The sequence below is a fragment of the Gobius niger genome (assembly GCF_951799975.1).
Source record: "Gobius niger genome assembly, chromosome: 13".
In the NCBI taxonomy this organism is placed as follows: Eukaryota; Metazoa; Chordata; class Actinopteri; order Gobiiformes; family Gobiidae; genus Gobius; species Gobius niger.
Window position 1 is genome coordinate 33,669,662 of NC_136864.1, and position 17,629 is coordinate 33,687,290.

Here is a 17,629-nt window from a genome sequence, read left to right on the forward strand (position 1 = left end):
CCAAAGCCTTACTCCCCCACTTGTAGCTTTGTTATTTGTTTCGGTTTTAGCCTCTGTGCTCGGGGCTTTAGGTGCCTGTGTGTTTTAAGCGTGTTCCATGTTTTGACCCCATGTGCTCATGCAAATGTTTGATAAGCGCCTGACTTTTAGCCCCATCTGTGCAGATATATGTGCTTAGCGTGTTTCCGTGTGGTGAAGCCTGTCCTTGGCCGGAGCGGTGAGGCGGAACACACGGGGTCCCCGGGCGTTCTCGTCACTGCAGAGCACAGAGGGTTAAACGCACAGAGCCAGGATGAAACAAGGTCATGGAGGAGCGTGAAGCTTTTGACTTTAGTTTTCCATATAACACGTGATGAAACGCAGGCGGGATGTGTAATCCCACTGTCCAACCTCTGGATAAGGCAATGCTTTGAAACACTTTGACAATTTCCACATTAACCTCTTAATCCCAACCTTAACCGAGAGCATTTTCTCTTGTTCAGCTTTACCTAAATCTAAAAGCCTCTGGAATGGAGCCTAAAGGCAAGTGTAATGCCTCATTTGAAAGCTAAGACCTACAAAACCGATCTTTTTCCTCACATTGTTGATATGTTTTTGTCACTTTTTAGGACCTATTGTAATCGCAACGCAGTGCGCGAAGTGAATGTCCATAGCTCTGTTATGGGCCCTGTATACCTGTTATTGCCCGAAAATAAATGTCTTTTTACCTTATTTTATATGGTGTTGCCATGGAGACGACCGTAGCCCCCCCCCATGTTATTCTAATGGGATGGACACATAAATCTCACATCAGACATAATGACAGCCCTCTGTCAGGAGCATGTGAACAGTGGTTACTGAAGTACCACTGAAGTCCAATGCTGCTTGTGAAACCTTTAAAAATGTAGGCACCCTGCAGGGAGGAGCCATTATTCACATGGAGAGGCTAAAATGTAGTTTTGATGATTATACTCACAAAGATGAATGGCACATCAGCAGGGTAATAAAATGTAGTAGTAGGGTTACAGAGGCGTGGCAATGGCGTAAGGGCCATTTGATGCCGCTTGTACCTTTAATTTGACTTTGTTTTTCATTGCACTTTTGCCACTTTTTCATTGCGTATTCATCACGTTTTAATTGCTAATTTTTGTCTAATTTTTGTCACTTTTTTGTTGCTCTTTTGTTGCTTTTTTGTCACATTTTCTTGCGTTTTCATCCTCGTTTTTGTTGCAATTTTGATGCCTTTCTCAAGAAGCTTTTAGATTTGAGAAAATGTGCTCGGTTAAGGTGGGGGTTAAGAGGTTAAGTCCAGCTGTTTTTGATTATTTGTTTGCTTTGACAATTGCAGGCCAAATATACAAAAAACTACTGGGGAAACACAGATATGTGTGATATGTCAAAGGCACAGAGCTCTTTACTTTCAAACATTTATTTGAATAAAATCTTTTGTGACCGTCTTTAGTGTTGGTCGTGTTCAGCCGCATGATGTAATAAAAGTCCAAAATGTAATAACACTTTAGTCTTTAAGAGATATAGACCTACTCCTCTCCAGTTAATAAAGGTCTTAGAGTCAAATGAAGTTGAATTGGGAGAAGGCTGTTCCCACAGATGGATTACACACTGGTCCAGTTCTGAATTTACTTTGGAAACGACAGAGTGAGGAGAGTGTTCTTCTGAGAGATGCTCAGTGTAAGTGAGTGTTACTTGTGGGACTTTATTGTGTGATGGTTTCTGTTTAACACAATAACCATTGCCCTCTGGCCAGCACTGCTGTAACAGCTCTGTGTTTAGATCTAATTCCAAATAAAAGACAATATAATCCCCCACTCATGGGCCGCAATGTGTGGATGCTGATCGACGGCCAATGCAGTCTCCCACTCTCTCTCGTTCTTATTGTCATTAGAGGCTTTTTAAGGCCTATGCCGATGGCCGATATCGAAAGCCGATTATTAAGGCCGATATCTAAGGCCGATAAATCTACTTCATAGCAGCACATCGATTGTGAAAGACAACACTCACCGTGTGCAATATAAATGAAGCAAGTCAATAAAAGCCTTTAAATATTTATTGGCTGCGTTATCATATGCTTGTGTGAGAAGGTCGATAAGGACGCAGACTCGCAGAACAAAATCTCTAGTCACGCATCTTTTGCAAATGTATTGCCTACTTTTGACTGTGGGATTGCTTGTTGGTGCAACAATTGCGTCCGATATACCAATCCCCACTAATGCTTTTGGCAATCTTCAATCTCCCGTTTATGCCTATACGACCAATGGACCGGATTTTACTCACAAACCCTTTTCTCTTGTAGCTTAAACAGAATGAAAGCTGATCCTCCTCTCCCTTAGTTACTTTATCTAATAGACTCTATTAAAGGTAAGTAGGATCTTTACATCCTACATCCCAGCAACAAAAACAAGCCAAATAAGCCCCCCCAAAAAACAAACAAACAAACAAAACACAAGAAAGTGCCAAAAACGCAATGAAAAAGTGGCTAAAATCCAATGGAGAAAAAAAAAACTAACCCTCCAAAGTGACGACAACACAGGAACAAAGCAATCCGTTTAGTTTGTTAGTATACTTTATTGTTCCCGTAGGGAAATTTGTCTTCTGTAGTATTTAACGGTAGCACAGCGGTTACCGCTTGTGCTTCACAGCTAGAAGGTCCTGGGTTCGATTCCCACCAGGGACGGGGCCTTTCTGTGTGGAGTTTGCATGTTCTCCCCGTGTCTGCGTAGGTTTCCTCCGGGTACTCCGGTTTCCCCTACCACTAAAAACATGTACAATAGGCCAGGATGAATGTGAGTCTGTTTGTGAGTGCGCATGGGGGACGACGGATGGAAATTAGCCCAAGGGTACAATCCGGTGTGGCTTGTTTACATGCATGAGACCCATGTACAGTACATGCACTGTCCTGACCAAATAAACCAAGAAATAAAAACAATTTTAAAAAAAAACATCCTTTGATGCCGCTGGGGCAACCCGTGGGGAGCAGTGGTCGACGGCAGTGATTTATCCATTGTACATGTTTTTAGTGGTAGGGGAAACAGGAGTACCCGGAGGAAACCTACGCAGACATGGGGAGAACATGCAAACTCCACACAGAAAGGCCCCGTCCAGGACCTTCAAGCTGTGACGCGGAGGTACTAACTGCTGCGTGATCAGTTTTGTCGGTCATAGCTTTTAGATTTGGGTAAAGCTGGAGAAAATGCACTCGGTTAACTGAGTTGTATTACCATTGGAATGTTGATGAGTCGGAGGAAACACTCTGCAACAGGATTTGTCCGTAACGTCGTAATAGGGGATTATCAGGGCTCTGATAATCGTACAGCTCCTGCTTTTCCCCCAAAGCGCTCGCCCCCCTCAGACACACACTCACACACTCACTCTCACATGTGTTGGAAAAATGAACATTGTAATTGTGCAGAGCCCAGTGACCCAGGACCCCTGCTACTGTATATGAGGTGTGAGTGCACAAGCGCTTTCCGAAATGAAAGTTAATGGAACCCGTAAAAGCAGAAACATTATTATAAAACCCTTTGTATCAACATCTGACCTTTACTTTACCAGGAAACTTTATTTCTTTATAGTCGATCTTCCCATATTCACCTGCAGCGTCCGCACTGGTCCATACTTTGAAAGCGCTTTCCCATTAAACAAACATCTTTTCTCTGTCTCTCTCATCTTTGTGACGGACTAAGTGGCCCTCCTCCCGGCCGTGCGTGGTCAGATGTGTGCTGTGTGTGTGCTGTGTGTGTGCTGTGTGTGTGCTGTGTGTGTGCTGTGTGTGTGCTGTGTGTGTGCTGTGTGTGTGCTGTGTGTGTGCTGTGTGTGTGCTGTGTGTGTGCTGTGTGTGTGCTGTGTGTGTGCTGTGTGTGTGCTGTGTGTGTGCTGTGTGTGTGCTGTGTGTGTGCTGTGTGCTCGCTGACCTCCTGGGTCCAGATGGCTCTCTCCTCTGCCTGTCTTTGAGAGTTTGTGGAGCGGATAATCCAACAGGAGCAGGGCCGGAGGGGGACGCGAGTGGAGGGGGCAGGTGAGGGTCGACGGGGGAAGTGACCAGTCTGGGCTTCTGGGTCAAATGCAGCGTGATTTCAGTGGGAGGGCTGGGTAAACGGCGGAGTCCTTCAGGCAAGAGGAGAGTCTGTTGGTCGTTTTGTGTCTCTATGTTCAGAATGTCATCTTAAACAGAGAGTGGAGTACTGTAGCTCTACTCTATATGATTTTTGAAAGAAAAGCAGTATTTTCATCAAATGAATCAGAAATACAATCTTACGAATCTATATCTGATACAAATCTAAATAAACAAGGATGAAAATGTGGAAGAAACCATGGCTATAATGTGACAAAAAAATACAAATGGATTAAATTCCGGAGGAAATTGTGTAAAAATCTGCGTTAAAAGCAAACGACTTCAACAGATGGATAATGAGCCTCATTTATGAACATCTTCTTAACTCATAGACGTCAATTGAAATCCGAACGTTGACTGCCAATGACATCTATAGACGTCAATTGGGTTTTTCAATGGGAACAGCTGCAGCAAAGCCTTGAGCATGTCTGGTGTAAAAATCTTAGTTGTGCTGCCTAATGCTGCCACCTAGTGACTCAATAAAATAACTACTTCTTTTATTGAGTCACTAGGTGGCAGCATTGCTCTTTCGTTTCTCAGCTTTTTGGTCAGAAAACTGCATTTTGGGTGATTTCACCTTTTTCTACGGACGATTACTAAAGAATGGAAAGAGGTACAAACAAACTTTTTTTTTTTGTTTACAAAGAAGAGAGTCTAATCTTTCTTTAGGTGGGTTTCATGTTGACATAAACCTAGACCTACATTTTCTGTGGGTCTTGAAAAAACAGTCAAAATCCTGAAAAACCTCTGGCAGTGGGGAGTTCTCTGATTTGAAAATGGCTGGCAGTCAATGAGTTAAAGAAACGGGCCACCATTTTTCCATTCTGAGATATGTTCTTACCTTTTAGACGAATTGATACGTACCTGTCTGGTCTTTGTTTGTGCCCGTGGAGGAGCTTGGTCGCTTCCAACTTCACCCCGTTTGGAGCTATAGGAATATACTGGGAGAGGCCAGATACTCACAACATCTTTGTGCGTGCGCCCAGTCACGCAAAAAGACCAAAGACCAGACAGATACGTATGAACTTGTCTGAGCTCAGGTAAGAACACATCTCAGTATGGAAAAACGGTGGCCTGTTCCTTTAAGAAACTTCTTCAAATCAGTACTTACGAAGGCAGAGCCAGGAAATTCGCCACACGTTCTTCAGTAGGAAAATACTTCACAACTGAGTTCTGAAGGTGGTGAACCCCGACTTGGAAGCGGCTGTGTATGTGAGGACTAATAAGCGTATGTCACCGCCTCATTCACCATATAAGGTCGCGAGTGCCGTGCGAAACAGGCAGCCAAAGATATGAACTGCAAAACACAAACAAAACTAATAACCAACAAACCCACTAAAGAAAAAAATCTCACAGTCAAGGACTCCCTTCTCTTACATGTTTTCTGGAATGAATTAAGATATAAGTAAGTATATATGACAATGTTGGGTTCCATCAGGAGCAGCTTGTGAACAGAATTGGAGATGTTTTTGTTCGTAAGAGTCCTTCTGACTGTTCTTAGGATTTGTTCTTCCCAAAGGAACGTTTTCAGCTAAGAACAAGTTTTGTGAATGCCAAAAACCTTCCGATGAAGGCTTTAAGAACAAATGCGTAAGAACGTGTCGTGAATGAGGCTCATTGATCGTAAACACGCTCAAAATCCACGATAGACGACGTCAAGGCTGCAGTCTGGAGGTTTTCCCGTGGCCTTCACAGTCTCCTGACCGACACATCATTGATCATCTGAGGATGGACTTCCAAAGGCCCAGAAATCGCTTGGTTCTGGAAGACTTTTGTAAGGAAGAAAGGACAAAAACTTAACAAGAATGTAAAGACTCTTGGCGGCTCAGACATTTGCTCCGGCATTATGTCCTTTTATGTCATTTTGAAAATGTAAAAATGTAAACTTCAGGCCTTTTGGAGCTCATTTCATCTTCCTCTTGCTTCTTTTCGTTTACACTGAATAGACGTTTTGACCCGGGGCGCCCAAACTTTTCAACTCCACAGTATTTCAGCGATCTCAAGCCGTTGATCTTCTTCACAGTAAAACAAGTGTGAGTACAGCTCGACGACTGTGCGGCTGAGTCATTCCTCTTGGCTTTAAGGCTTGAATTACGAATCCACTGCAATAGTGAGCAGCCCGACTGAGGTGGAGCCAGGATCAGGGCGAGTTCACGGATCCGTCTGGCTGAGGCCGACAGTGAGTGGGAGGATGGCGTCTACTGTAAAAGTCGGTGTTTAATCTGGTATTATTTTCATCCATTTCACACTTTTCTTTCCCCAATGTTAAACACGTGCACATGTCTATGTGGCTGGGCTAAAAACAGAAATGCTTGGCAGTTGTAAAACACGCCGTTGTCAGTCATGAATTCAGCGAGAGTTCTGCGGCGTGCATCCCAAATGAGTCCAGTTTTTTCCAAATCCACAGTGAGAGACTTTGTGGTTTTGTGGAGTTTTACTTATGTTTTTGCAAAAGGAACCTCATTAACGGAGCGCACAGTCGAACATTGTGTCAGCAGGGTTTGTAATTGTACAGATGTTCCAACAAATGAAGCTACACGATGAAGGCAGTGAGTGCTGTGAGGCGTTGGATCTGCAGAAATGACACGCAGCTCAATAGTCTTTGTAGCTTGCAGTGTTTGTCACAAGGACTTGTTTTTATAATGCAAATGACTGCAATGTTTCAATCTGGTCTACTCGGTCTTCAAGTCAATTTGCTTTTATAGAAAGAATATGTAGAAGCATTTTTGTTCCATTAACCTCTTACCCCCCTGGCAGTTTTTCTGTCAGTGGTTCCCCTGAATAAAATGGTAAAATAACTACTAAATACTGTAACTTTTGGGAGAACGCCTTAAAACACCGAACCGCCAACAACATTTTTGTCATTAATCCAGCTCTGACCGCCTCCTAGTTCTGCAGGCTCCTGTCAGCGTTGTAGCTTCAGTCCATTGTTTCAAACCTTTTCCTTTCCTTAAAGGGATGTTTCAGGATTTTTGACATAGGGCCTCATTTCCTAGTTATCCAGAGTGTTGCTGATTTCTGGAGATATTTTTTTGTAATTCATGCAGTTCTAATGTTTGGAGAGTTTCGTGGTGCTAGGCTAATGCAAGGCTAGCACATTTCTATGGTTGGATTTCTCTAGATATTCAAGCAGAAATATTGATTTGTTGATGCTCTATTACAATTAGGTGTAATGACGTGCTCTGTGACGGTTTTTATCCAAAATGTTTGTGTGTCTTGACAGACCAAGCTTCTCATCTGAACATTCTGTTAATGTAATCATAAATTTTACTATCGTATTTTACTATCGTTGATAGAATCATTTTAACCATTTTGCATTTAAAATAACTTATATTTGAGCAGCACCAGCTTCGTGTTTGTACAAGCTATGTGGCGGTGGAGTGATCTGCTAGAAAATAGTCCCTCATAATGCGATCATTCATGTGATGCAGGTCAGTTATATTCCAAACATGATTCTGTCGACACAGACATTTATATTGTTAGTCTGGTGTTATAAGTGATTTGCCTCAGGTTCTCTGTGGAGCGGGTCACACTGTTTTTAATGCAGGCTAGCTGATATCATAGAAATGTGCTAGCCTTGCATTAGCCTAGCACCACGAAACTCTTCAAACATAAGAACTGCATGAATTACAAAAAAAATATCTCCAGAAATCAGCAACACTCTGGATAACTAGGAAATGAGGCCCTATGTCAAAAATCCTGAAATATCTCTTTAAGGCCCTTTCATGGTAATCTCCAGTCATTCCTGGCCGGGCAGGTTTTGTTCGACGTCGTGTGTTTGGGGTCCCTTCTGCTGTGGTCTCTTTACTTCCTGGATTGTGTTGACTCATAGGTAGAACACAGAAGTACTGCCCTTGGGATGTTTGTTGGTCCTACCTTTGGTGAGCTAAACCATGAGTGAAGTGTCACATGGCTTCACTCATCACTACACACAAGTATCGTCCATCACCGGACCTGTTCTTAGTCCAGCAGGTCTCAGATTTGCTGAGGAGGCAGTGGGAATGACCTTTCCCTTTACTCTGAATGGATTGAATTGGATCAGCGCTGTTGCCTTACTCGCAGTCTGCAGGCGCTGTGGTCTTGTCTTGTGAGAATGATTTTGCAGTATTGTTGTATTCAGCAGGTTTGAATAATGTATCCAGTCACTGCACATGTCCACTGTGGTCCGAGCAGCGTGACCGAGAGAGAGTTTGAATATGAACAGTCCAGTGAACATGGAGCTACAGCGGTGCCATGGGACTGTATCAGACGTGCGCTGAATTCATTTGTTGCAGTTGGAATCAGCCACTTTCCATCACCGGTCAATTTCAACATTAGTGTCCAAGTAAAAACGTAGACCAAAGTCACCCTTTATGTTGTTTATTTTATGGCGTTTCGTTGACTCCAAATGACTTGTTGATCTTTGAACAATCTGGTTGTAATTGAGGTGAGGAAGAAGAGATGAAGCTTTACAAATGTCATGCCCACATAATGTGTACACAATCTAAATATAGCAGTGACGGGATTTCGGCTCTTTGTGGTGAACCGGTTCATTTGGACTGGCTCACCAAAAAGAGCCGGCTCTTTTGGCTCACCAAAATGCTTTGGGGTTTCCTTTAGAGGTGAAATCCCAGACATTTAGCAGAGATGTGATAGCCTGGTCAGCCATACAGACTTCTCTCTTTATATTTGAAATATATTCTCCAGTTTAGAATAAAAACAGAGTTTAGAGTAAACAGAGGAGAAAAGGCTGGCGTGTCGGGCTAGAGGTTTGGATTCATGACTCGATAAATGAGCCATTCTTCTGAAAATAACTAGTATAATCAAGCTTGGAAATGTAAAATAAAAGATTTTGTCTTTTCATTGCTGTAGCTTGGCTTATCTTCAGGGGTTAAAGTTGACTTTGGAAGATGGTGGAACCATTGTTTATTGCAGTAACACCCACACTCTTACCCCGTATAACCAATCTGCTGTGGGGCCCCAGTCCCTCTGCCTGTGTCAGCTCTGGCCCTGTGTCCCTGTCCCGTCTGTGGCTGCAGCCTTGCGTTGACTGTGGAATGGAAACTGACTCCAGACATCACTAAGTCAAACCTGTAGCCAGGCTCCTGTTCTTCAGCTTCTGAAGGTTTTCTAAAGGGCTGACACAGAGGGAATACTGTGTGGAGAAAAATAATAATAATGCATTGTTTTTCTGGACACTCAAAGACGTCTTGCCTTGCATTATTCATTCACTCTATGGTGGTAGTAAACTTGAAGCCACAGCTGCCCTCACTCACTCACTCTCTACATTCACCCAGGCTTCCCAAACAGTCTCCCATCCAAGTACCGACCAGGCCCTTCCTGCTTAGCTTCGAGGTCCGCTGGACTCGGGCAGAGTGAAGGCGGTCCGGCCGACACTGAGATGTATCCCGGCACCGCGTGTGTGATCTAATCCTCTAACCCAGCGTATTCTATCTCTTTGTGGATTAGCTTCTGTTTTTAGAATTCATGTAAATGCTGTTTTTCCCTTGCACATGAGCTCGTCTCTCTCTCAGGCGACTGTAGGGCATAGACATTGTTCGCTTAAAAGAGCCGGCTCTTTGTACTGACCCCCCATCCCTACAGTGTAGAAAATACTTGTTCCTCCATGTGCTGGCTGTGGCCTGTCCTCACATGCTTCTCCTGTTACTCTCTGCAGGAGTGATCCGGACCGCCGTCTCGTCCCTGGACCGGGAGAACAGGGCCCACTACAGTGTGCTCGTGCAGGCCAAGGACATGGCCGGTTCAGTGGGGGGGCTTTCCGGGTCCACCACGGTCAACATCACCCTGTCTGACGTCAACGACAACCCCCCCAAGTTCCCCCAGAGTGAGTTCTTTCTGTCTCATTGGTTTGTCCGTCCGATTGGTCGCTTTTGTTTTCTACTCGATTGTAAATTAATATAGTGAGAATTCAAATACAAATAAGAAGTACAGTGTAAAAGTACCCCTCAAAAGTTACTGAAGTATATGTAAGTGTATGTATATGTAAGTGACTGATTTAAGGCGAGACACTGCAAACAAAAATGATCTCTTATACATAAAAATAATTTCTGAGGGATTTTGGATCTTGTCTAGTTTTAACATAAGCTGTCTCTTAGTGGGAAACATCTTTAAACATTTCAAGTTGGCCTTGTTTTTATTTTATTCAAAGCTCAATAAATGAGGTTAGGGATTAGATATTTAAAAATCTCCCTGAAAAAACTTCAAAATATTAAGTCCAAGACTGGAAAAGTTTCAGTCTACAGGCCCGCATCAATGTGAGTTTAATGCATTTTGAGACAATGGCACTTGAAATGACAAATTCCCAGATAGATAGACACATATTATTGTGAAGATTAAGTTTTGTTTTTTTCCAGGTGAAAGTCTATATTTTAAGAGACCAATTTGGTCCAAAACCTAAAAAAAAATAGTAATAATTGTTTTGCCTTACGGAGTTTAAAAATGTTAAAATTAAGTATTCTCCTCCCCATACATGTTCCAGTCCTGTTCAATGTGTAGAATGAGCTCAGACCTGTTCACCACAACTGCCTCTAAAATCCTGCACTGTCGCTCAGAAAGGTGTCACTTCGAGTCTGAAGTGCCGTCATGCATGAGCTTAAAGGGAGGTATTCTGCAAAATCCACTTTTTCAAGTATTCCATCATGTTATTATGTCATTCCCTCATTAAAAAATGCTTGAAGTGTTGCCTTGGCACATTCACGTATTTTTGAGTAATCTGTAAAAACTCTGATGGCGGCCATTTTAGGCATAGGTTTGCCTGAGTCCTCCTAGGAACGCCCCCACCTCCTGGAGACGCCTCCGAGCCGAGTAACCAACCACTGCTCCTCAGCAGAACCCCCTCCCCACTGATGCCACAGACAGCGTGTGGAGGGGGCGTGTCGGAAAGGGTCAGAGGTTCTTAAAGAGACAGAGGCCTATTTCAAGACATTCATTACAGCCATTTTGAGAGAGACATTTTATACAAGGCAGTTATTCTAATTTACTGCATTTACAGACCAGCAGAAGGTTTGTCATCATTGTAGTGTGATATAGACTGGTGCTATGTGACTGAAAAAAGCTTAATACCCCCTCTTTATTATAGAAGATGCAGTTACACCTATGGCCTGAGGTGGCAGTAGTGAGTATAAAATGGCTAACTTGCATCTAGCCCCTTTAAGGCGAGATTCTGCAGGTGAATAGAAAAAAATATTTAGTGGATTTATCATTTAATATTAATGAAATATTCTCATTTGGCCTGGTCTTATGGGGTTCAAACCACAATAAATCTGGTAAGACCTGGACACTAAAACACATGTGAGAGAGTGGATATGTGGTTCACATGTGACATGCTGTAGTACCTCTGTGCTCTGATAAACACTGTTGTGTTGTTATGTCACCAGGCATGTGCGTATGCGACGCTGTGGATGGTCAAGCGTGATTGTGCTCTAACCAAATCAGACTGCATGGCGATTGTAACAAGTGTTGCTATAGTTGGTGCATTTCTTATTAAAATAGACATTAAAAGGTGCAATAGATATAATGGATGATATGAAAGGAGCCAGATCTCTGCTTTGTGCAGAGGAGACGAGGGGAAAGCCTTTCAGTGAGTGCCAGACTGCAGCATAAAGTTTGTTTGAGATCTAGACCTGATTGTAAAGTCCTTGTGCCCTTCTATGATAAACATTTACTGTGGTGTTATATAGTCTGGCTGTGGCCTTATGCGGTTGCGGTGTCTCGCCGTTTTGATTTGACGCAGAGGCATAAGTTATGTTTATTGGTCTGCATCTTTATATTTGAGTCAGTGAAACACATTTCTCCTGTGCATCCCAAACCAGCATTACAGCTCAAACAGCAGCGTCTTTCCCCCACAATTCAAATGAGCGCCAAGTTGTTGACATGTTAACCCTTCACCTCGTGAGGACTTATGAAAACTCAAGTCCTCTGAAAATCAGAGCAGAATCAGCCAAAAAACTCACAAAGTGGGTTTGAAGAAGAGATTCAAAGGCATGAGGTTTGTTATGGTCTGAATGCCAAAGCAAGCATCAACATAACAAATCAAACGTTAATAATTAAGCAGTATTCAGGGCCCTCAGGTCTTCAGGCTGTTCGGATGTTCTGTGTTCTGACTGCTGCTGCTGTGGTTGAGGAGGTGAGAGGAGTTTTTGAGTCCTGTTATGGGGAAGAGTGGGCACCAGGTCTGTCAATATGTTATGTCTCTGATCATCGAGCAGAGCACGTGTTTGGAGAGCACTGGCACCAGCTCGGGTTTCGGCTCCTCCACAGGTGTAGCCGGCTGAAGATCTGTGGCTGCTTTTTGTCCTCACATTCGCTGTGGTTCCATTAAAGCATGAAACAAATGAATATAGGTTGGAGGGTTTTTTTTATTCCAATGTAATAGTGTCAGTCTTCTAGACAGTACTGAGACACATTTGATAACAGTTGTCATATCATACATCAATTAAAAAACTTTAGTCCAGTAAGCTGTTATGTTAGGACAGTTCCACAAAGTGTGAGCTCCTGCTCCTGGCCGCTCCGATCACAAGCTGTGTTCACCCCATGGAACATTTTAAAGCCGTGCTTTGGAGAGGTGTAGAGTGTGCAGAACTTTGAATTGGAGCAGTCCATGACGAGCACAGACTGAGGATGGGTGGGCGTCGTCCTGAGCTTTAGTAAAAAGACTGGCTCGTTTTAATATGAAATTTGAACTCCTGCCAGATAACTCACAATATCAAAGACACGATTAAGACTCGACTTCATTTAAATCATCTAAAATGATAAATATAGTGTATTTAGACTTTAGAGCAGAAAGCTTTCACTCGCCTGCTCCGTTGTTGGGCTGGTACTTGTGTTCGTTCGGGTGAGTTCTGGGGAAAAATGAATGAAACAACCGACATCCAGTTCGAACCGTTCACCTGAAAGAGCCACTCTTTCACATCACTGGTAGGATGACCATCAGCAAAGCCTTTGTACGAAAGGTGCTTTATAAATAAAGTTTGATTTGATTTGATGCAGCATCAACATGGCGTCTGGAGTGGTAAATGACCCCAGGACCACAGAAGGGTGAGAGGATGCTCTGCATATATGAGCTTTCACACTGCTATAGGAGGAGACGCATATGCTAATGGCAGTAGTAAACATGTCAGAGCAGTTAGATCACAAAGCACTCGCCCTCGCATCATTATTTATTCATGTGTGTGATTCAGGAGCTAGCAAACAGAGCTGTCTCTAGCACTGCTTTATCTCTGTCACACTCACCTCGTGTGTGTCTCTGAGATGAGGAAAGATTATTTAGTCGTTTTGAAAATCAGACTGCCCTGCCAAGTGAATATATAATCAAACGTATGAATCAAAACAATTACTGCTGGTCTCACTTGATTAAGAAGCCAATTTTTTGCCACTATAGAGGTAACTTCTCTGGGATCTGGTCAGTGATTGACTTTGGATTCCACAGGTGTATATTGTCGTGTCCTTGGGCAAGACACTTCCCCCACCTTGCCTCCAGTGACAGACATGAATGGGTGAGTGGTTCCTTGATGTAAAACACTTTGAGCTTAATGCAGGTAGAAAAGTGCTATATACATGGAACCGTTTGCTGTGACTCCCATATAGATATTTTAGAAAGGTCAACTCCAAGGTCAATTCTCACTCAACCTAAGGTCTCATGGCTCATATGTAGATGTTGTCGACTGTTAAAGGGATATTTCAGGATTTTTGACATAGAGACTCATTTCCTAGTTATCCAGAGTGTTGCTGATACCTGGAGATATTTTTTTTGTAATTCATGCAGTTCTTATGAAGAGTTTCGTGGTGCTAGGCTAATGCAAGGCTAGTGCATTTCTATGGTATCAGCTAGCCTGCATTAAAAACAGTGTGACCCGCTCCACAGAGCACCTGAGGCAAATCACTCATAACACCAGACTAACCATATACATGTCTGTGTCCATAGAATCATGTTTGGAATATAACTGACCTGCATCACATGAATGATCGCATTTTGAGGGACTATTTTCAAGCAGATCACTCCGCCGCCGTGTAGCTTATACAACCACAAAGCTGATGCTGCTCAAATATAAGGTATTTTAGATGCAAAATGGTTAAAATTACTCTATGGACACAGACATGTATATCATTAGTCTGGTGTTATAAGTGATTTGCCTCAGGTGCTCTGTGGAGCGGGTCACACTGTTTTTAATGCAGGCTAGCTGATACCATAGAAATGCGCTAGCCTTGCACTAGCCTAGCGCCACGAAACTCTTCAAACATAAGAACTGCATGAATTACAAAAAGAATATCACCAACAGTCTGGATAACTAGGAAATGAAGCCCTATGTCAAAAATCCTGAAATATCCCTTGAAGTCTTTGAACTTGGTGAAGCTGAAGTTCAAAGATTTAACTGTACAAGTGTGGCATGTGCTGTTATCCTGCGGAGGAGAGGATTGTGAAGGTGTTGAAATAAAAACAAAAGTCTGTGCAGAGTATGGGCTGGAAAGCAAGTGGGAAACACCTCCAAAGATGGTGGAGAAAGACGGAGCCTGTAGGTCCTGTGGGACTTCCAGATACAGATGGACACACTATTCCCTAAATAGGGAATTACATGTGGTCACGCCATTCTGTAGTGGTGTCCGAATGTCCAGAGAGAAAAAAAATGCACTTGGAGAGTCAGAGGACGGCCGACAGCGACAGGTCTTTGAACTAAACACAACACGACTGAATGGAAAGAGGTGTTTCAGTCGCGTGTTGCGTATTTGTCATGAATAAACAACTAGAATATAAATGGTTTGGGACTAGGGTGGACATTCGGGCCCAGCCATTGGTAATGAACCAACTGGACATTGTGGTGGTGGACAAAGAGCAGAGGGAAGCTGCTGTGGTTGACATAGTAATATCAAGCTATTTCAACATCAGGGAAAAGGAACATGAGAAACTAGAGAAATACCTGGAGCTGAGAGAAGAGCTGGAGAAGGCCTGGAGGGTGGAGGATCAGAGAAGAGCTGGAGAAGGCCTGGCGGGTGAAGAATCAGAGAAGAGCTGGAGAAGGCCTGGAGAGTGAAGGATCAGAGAAGAGCTGGAGACGGCCTGGAGAGTGGAGGATCAGAGAAGAGCTGGAGAAGGCCTGGAGAGTGAAGGATCAGAGAAGAGCTGGAGAAGGCCTGGAGAGTGGAGGATCAGAGTAGAGCTGGAGAAGGCCTGGAGAGTGAAGGATCAGAGAAGAGCTGGAGAAGGCCTAGAGGGTGGAGGATCAGAGAAGAGCTGAAGACGGCCTGGAGGGTGGAGGATCAGAGTAGAGCTGGAGAAGGCCTGGAGGGTGGAGGATCAGAGTAGAGCTGGAGACGGCCTGGAGGGTGGAGGATCAGAGAAGAGTTGGAGAAGGCCTGGAGAGTGGAGGATCAGAGAAGAGCTGGAGAAGGCCTGGAGAGTGAAGGATCAGAGAAGAGTTGGAAAAGGCCTGGAGGGTGGAGGATCAGAGAAGAGCTGGAGAAGGCCTGGAGGGTGGAGGATCAGAGTAGAGCTGGAGAAGGCCTGGAGGGTGGAGGATCAGAGAAGAGTTGGAGAAGGCCTGGAGAGTGGAGGATCAGAGAAGAGCTGGAGAAGGCCTGGAGAGTGGAGGATCAGAGAAGAGCTGGAGAAGGCCTGGAGAGTGGAGGATCAGAGTAGAGCTGGAGACGGCCTGGAGGGTGAAGGATCAGAGAAGAGCTGGAGAAGGCCTGGAGAGTGGAGGATCAGAGAAGAGCTGGAGAAGGCCTGGAGAGTGAAGGGTCAGAGAAGAGCTGGAGAAGGCCTGGAGAGTGGAGGATCAGAGAAGAGCTGGAGAAGGCCTAGAGGGTGGAGGATCAGAGAAGAGCTGGAGAAGGTCTGGAGAGTGAAGGATCAGAGTAGAGCTGGAGAAGGCCTGGAGGGTGAAGGATCAGAGTAGAGCTGGAAAAGGCCTGGAGGGTGGAGGATCAGAGAAGAGTTGGAGAAGGCCTGGAGGGTGGAGGATCAGAGAAGAGTTGGAGAAGGCCTGGAGGGTGGAGGATCAGAGAAGAGTTGGAGAAGGCCTGGAGGGTGGAGGATCAGAGAAGAGCTGGAAAAGGCCTGGAGGGTGGAGGATCAGAGAAGAGCTGGAGAAGGCCTGGAGGGTGGAGGATCAGAGAAGAGCTGGAGAAGGCCTGGAGGGTGGAGGATCAGTGGAGCCCCAAATTGGAGCAGTTTCTACAGCAGACATCTCAGTCCAGAAAAGTGCAGTTCTAGTCTTGAAAGTAAAGTAAATAATGTTGCTTTCTCACATTCTCACACATCCTTAGGTACAACATTACTCATAGTCCATTTGCAGAACATTTTAAACAGTATGTTTTGGTCTTAAATCATTCTCCTCCGTTCTCTCTTGTCTTTTTCAGAGAGTTACCAGCTGTACGTGACTGAGCAGACTCCGGTGGGGAAGGCCGTAGGGCGGATCCTGGCCTTGGACGAAGATGAGGGCTCCAACGCCGAAATGACCTACAGCATCACCAACACTGAGGCTGCGGCTCTGTTTGAAATCAGCACCGACAAGAGTCACCGAGAGGGCATCATATCTCTCAGACAGGTAATGGACACATGCCATGGGCCCGATCTTCCTGGTGCAAAAACAGCATGTCTTAAGACGAAGGGTGCACCAGCGCTTTTGGCCAGTAGCCTGAGGGCGTCGCTTCAGGAAAAAGGACTGGACTGAGGCATGAAAGCAGTGTCCTCTTTTTTACATTATCATCGCGTGCAGCTTTATGTACTTTATTCAGCATTTAGGCGACATCCTTTTTAAGCTCTCACAGGACAAACTACGTATAAAGAGAAAGAAGTCGTGAGCGCTCACTAGATCACCTCTGTAAGCAAGAGAAACAGGTGCTCATCGAGATCTGAGGGCCAGGATGTACTTGAGACAGGATCGAGGCACTCCGTATTCCCTTTTTAATTTATTTCAGACGCCAATGCGTTTATCAGGGCACCATCAGAATACAAATGGGTCTTAAGACTTAAGACACTCCACGGGGGGGCATCGTTCGGATGTGGAGAGGCCACAGCTTAGGGCTAACAATGGAGAACGTCTGTGTAAAAGTGGAAAGCCACGCCATGCTTTTGGAATATTTTATTTAGTGGGAGAATGTAAAGTACAGTACAGTACAGTACAGGCGCAAGTAAAGAACCCTGAGGGACTCCACAGAGAAGGGGGGGAGGAGGACTTAAACTATTTTAAAGCAGTTGCCCAAAAAAAACTAAACACGAGAGACATCTCTCTCTCTCTAACGCTGTTACTGTAGAGTACAGGCGAATCTCTACACCGCAGAAACATGATCAAAAAACAGTCATTATTGTAAACCTTTTAAATGTAGTGTGAAATCACCTCATGGATCACACAGTTCTATAGAGTGTTTTTGTTCTTCATTTACAATATTTACAGTATTTTATTTCCCACAATTTTAAATACGGCTTAATCAGTGCACAACAGGTTTTTTTTGCCCACAGGTCCGAGCAGTGAAGTCGCAGAGCCACACTGTGCCGGCCTCTCACTCTGTCATGGGTGTCTCGGT

General features: G+C 44.2%; 1 protein-coding gene across 1 annotated transcript in view; it reads left to right on the forward strand.

The window, feature by feature from the left end:
• The window catches only part of LOC306973220 (cadherin-18-like), a 159,940-nt gene that overhangs the window by 96,156 nt on the left and 46,155 nt on the right, over positions 1–17,629 (forward strand). Inside the window, exons 5-6 of the mRNA XM_079570093.1 lie at positions 9,765–9,932; positions 16,463–16,650. Coding sequence (XP_079426219.1) covers positions 9,765–9,932; positions 16,463–16,650 — 356 coding nt within the window. The remainder of the gene's footprint in view (positions 1–9,764; positions 9,933–16,462; positions 16,651–17,629) is intronic.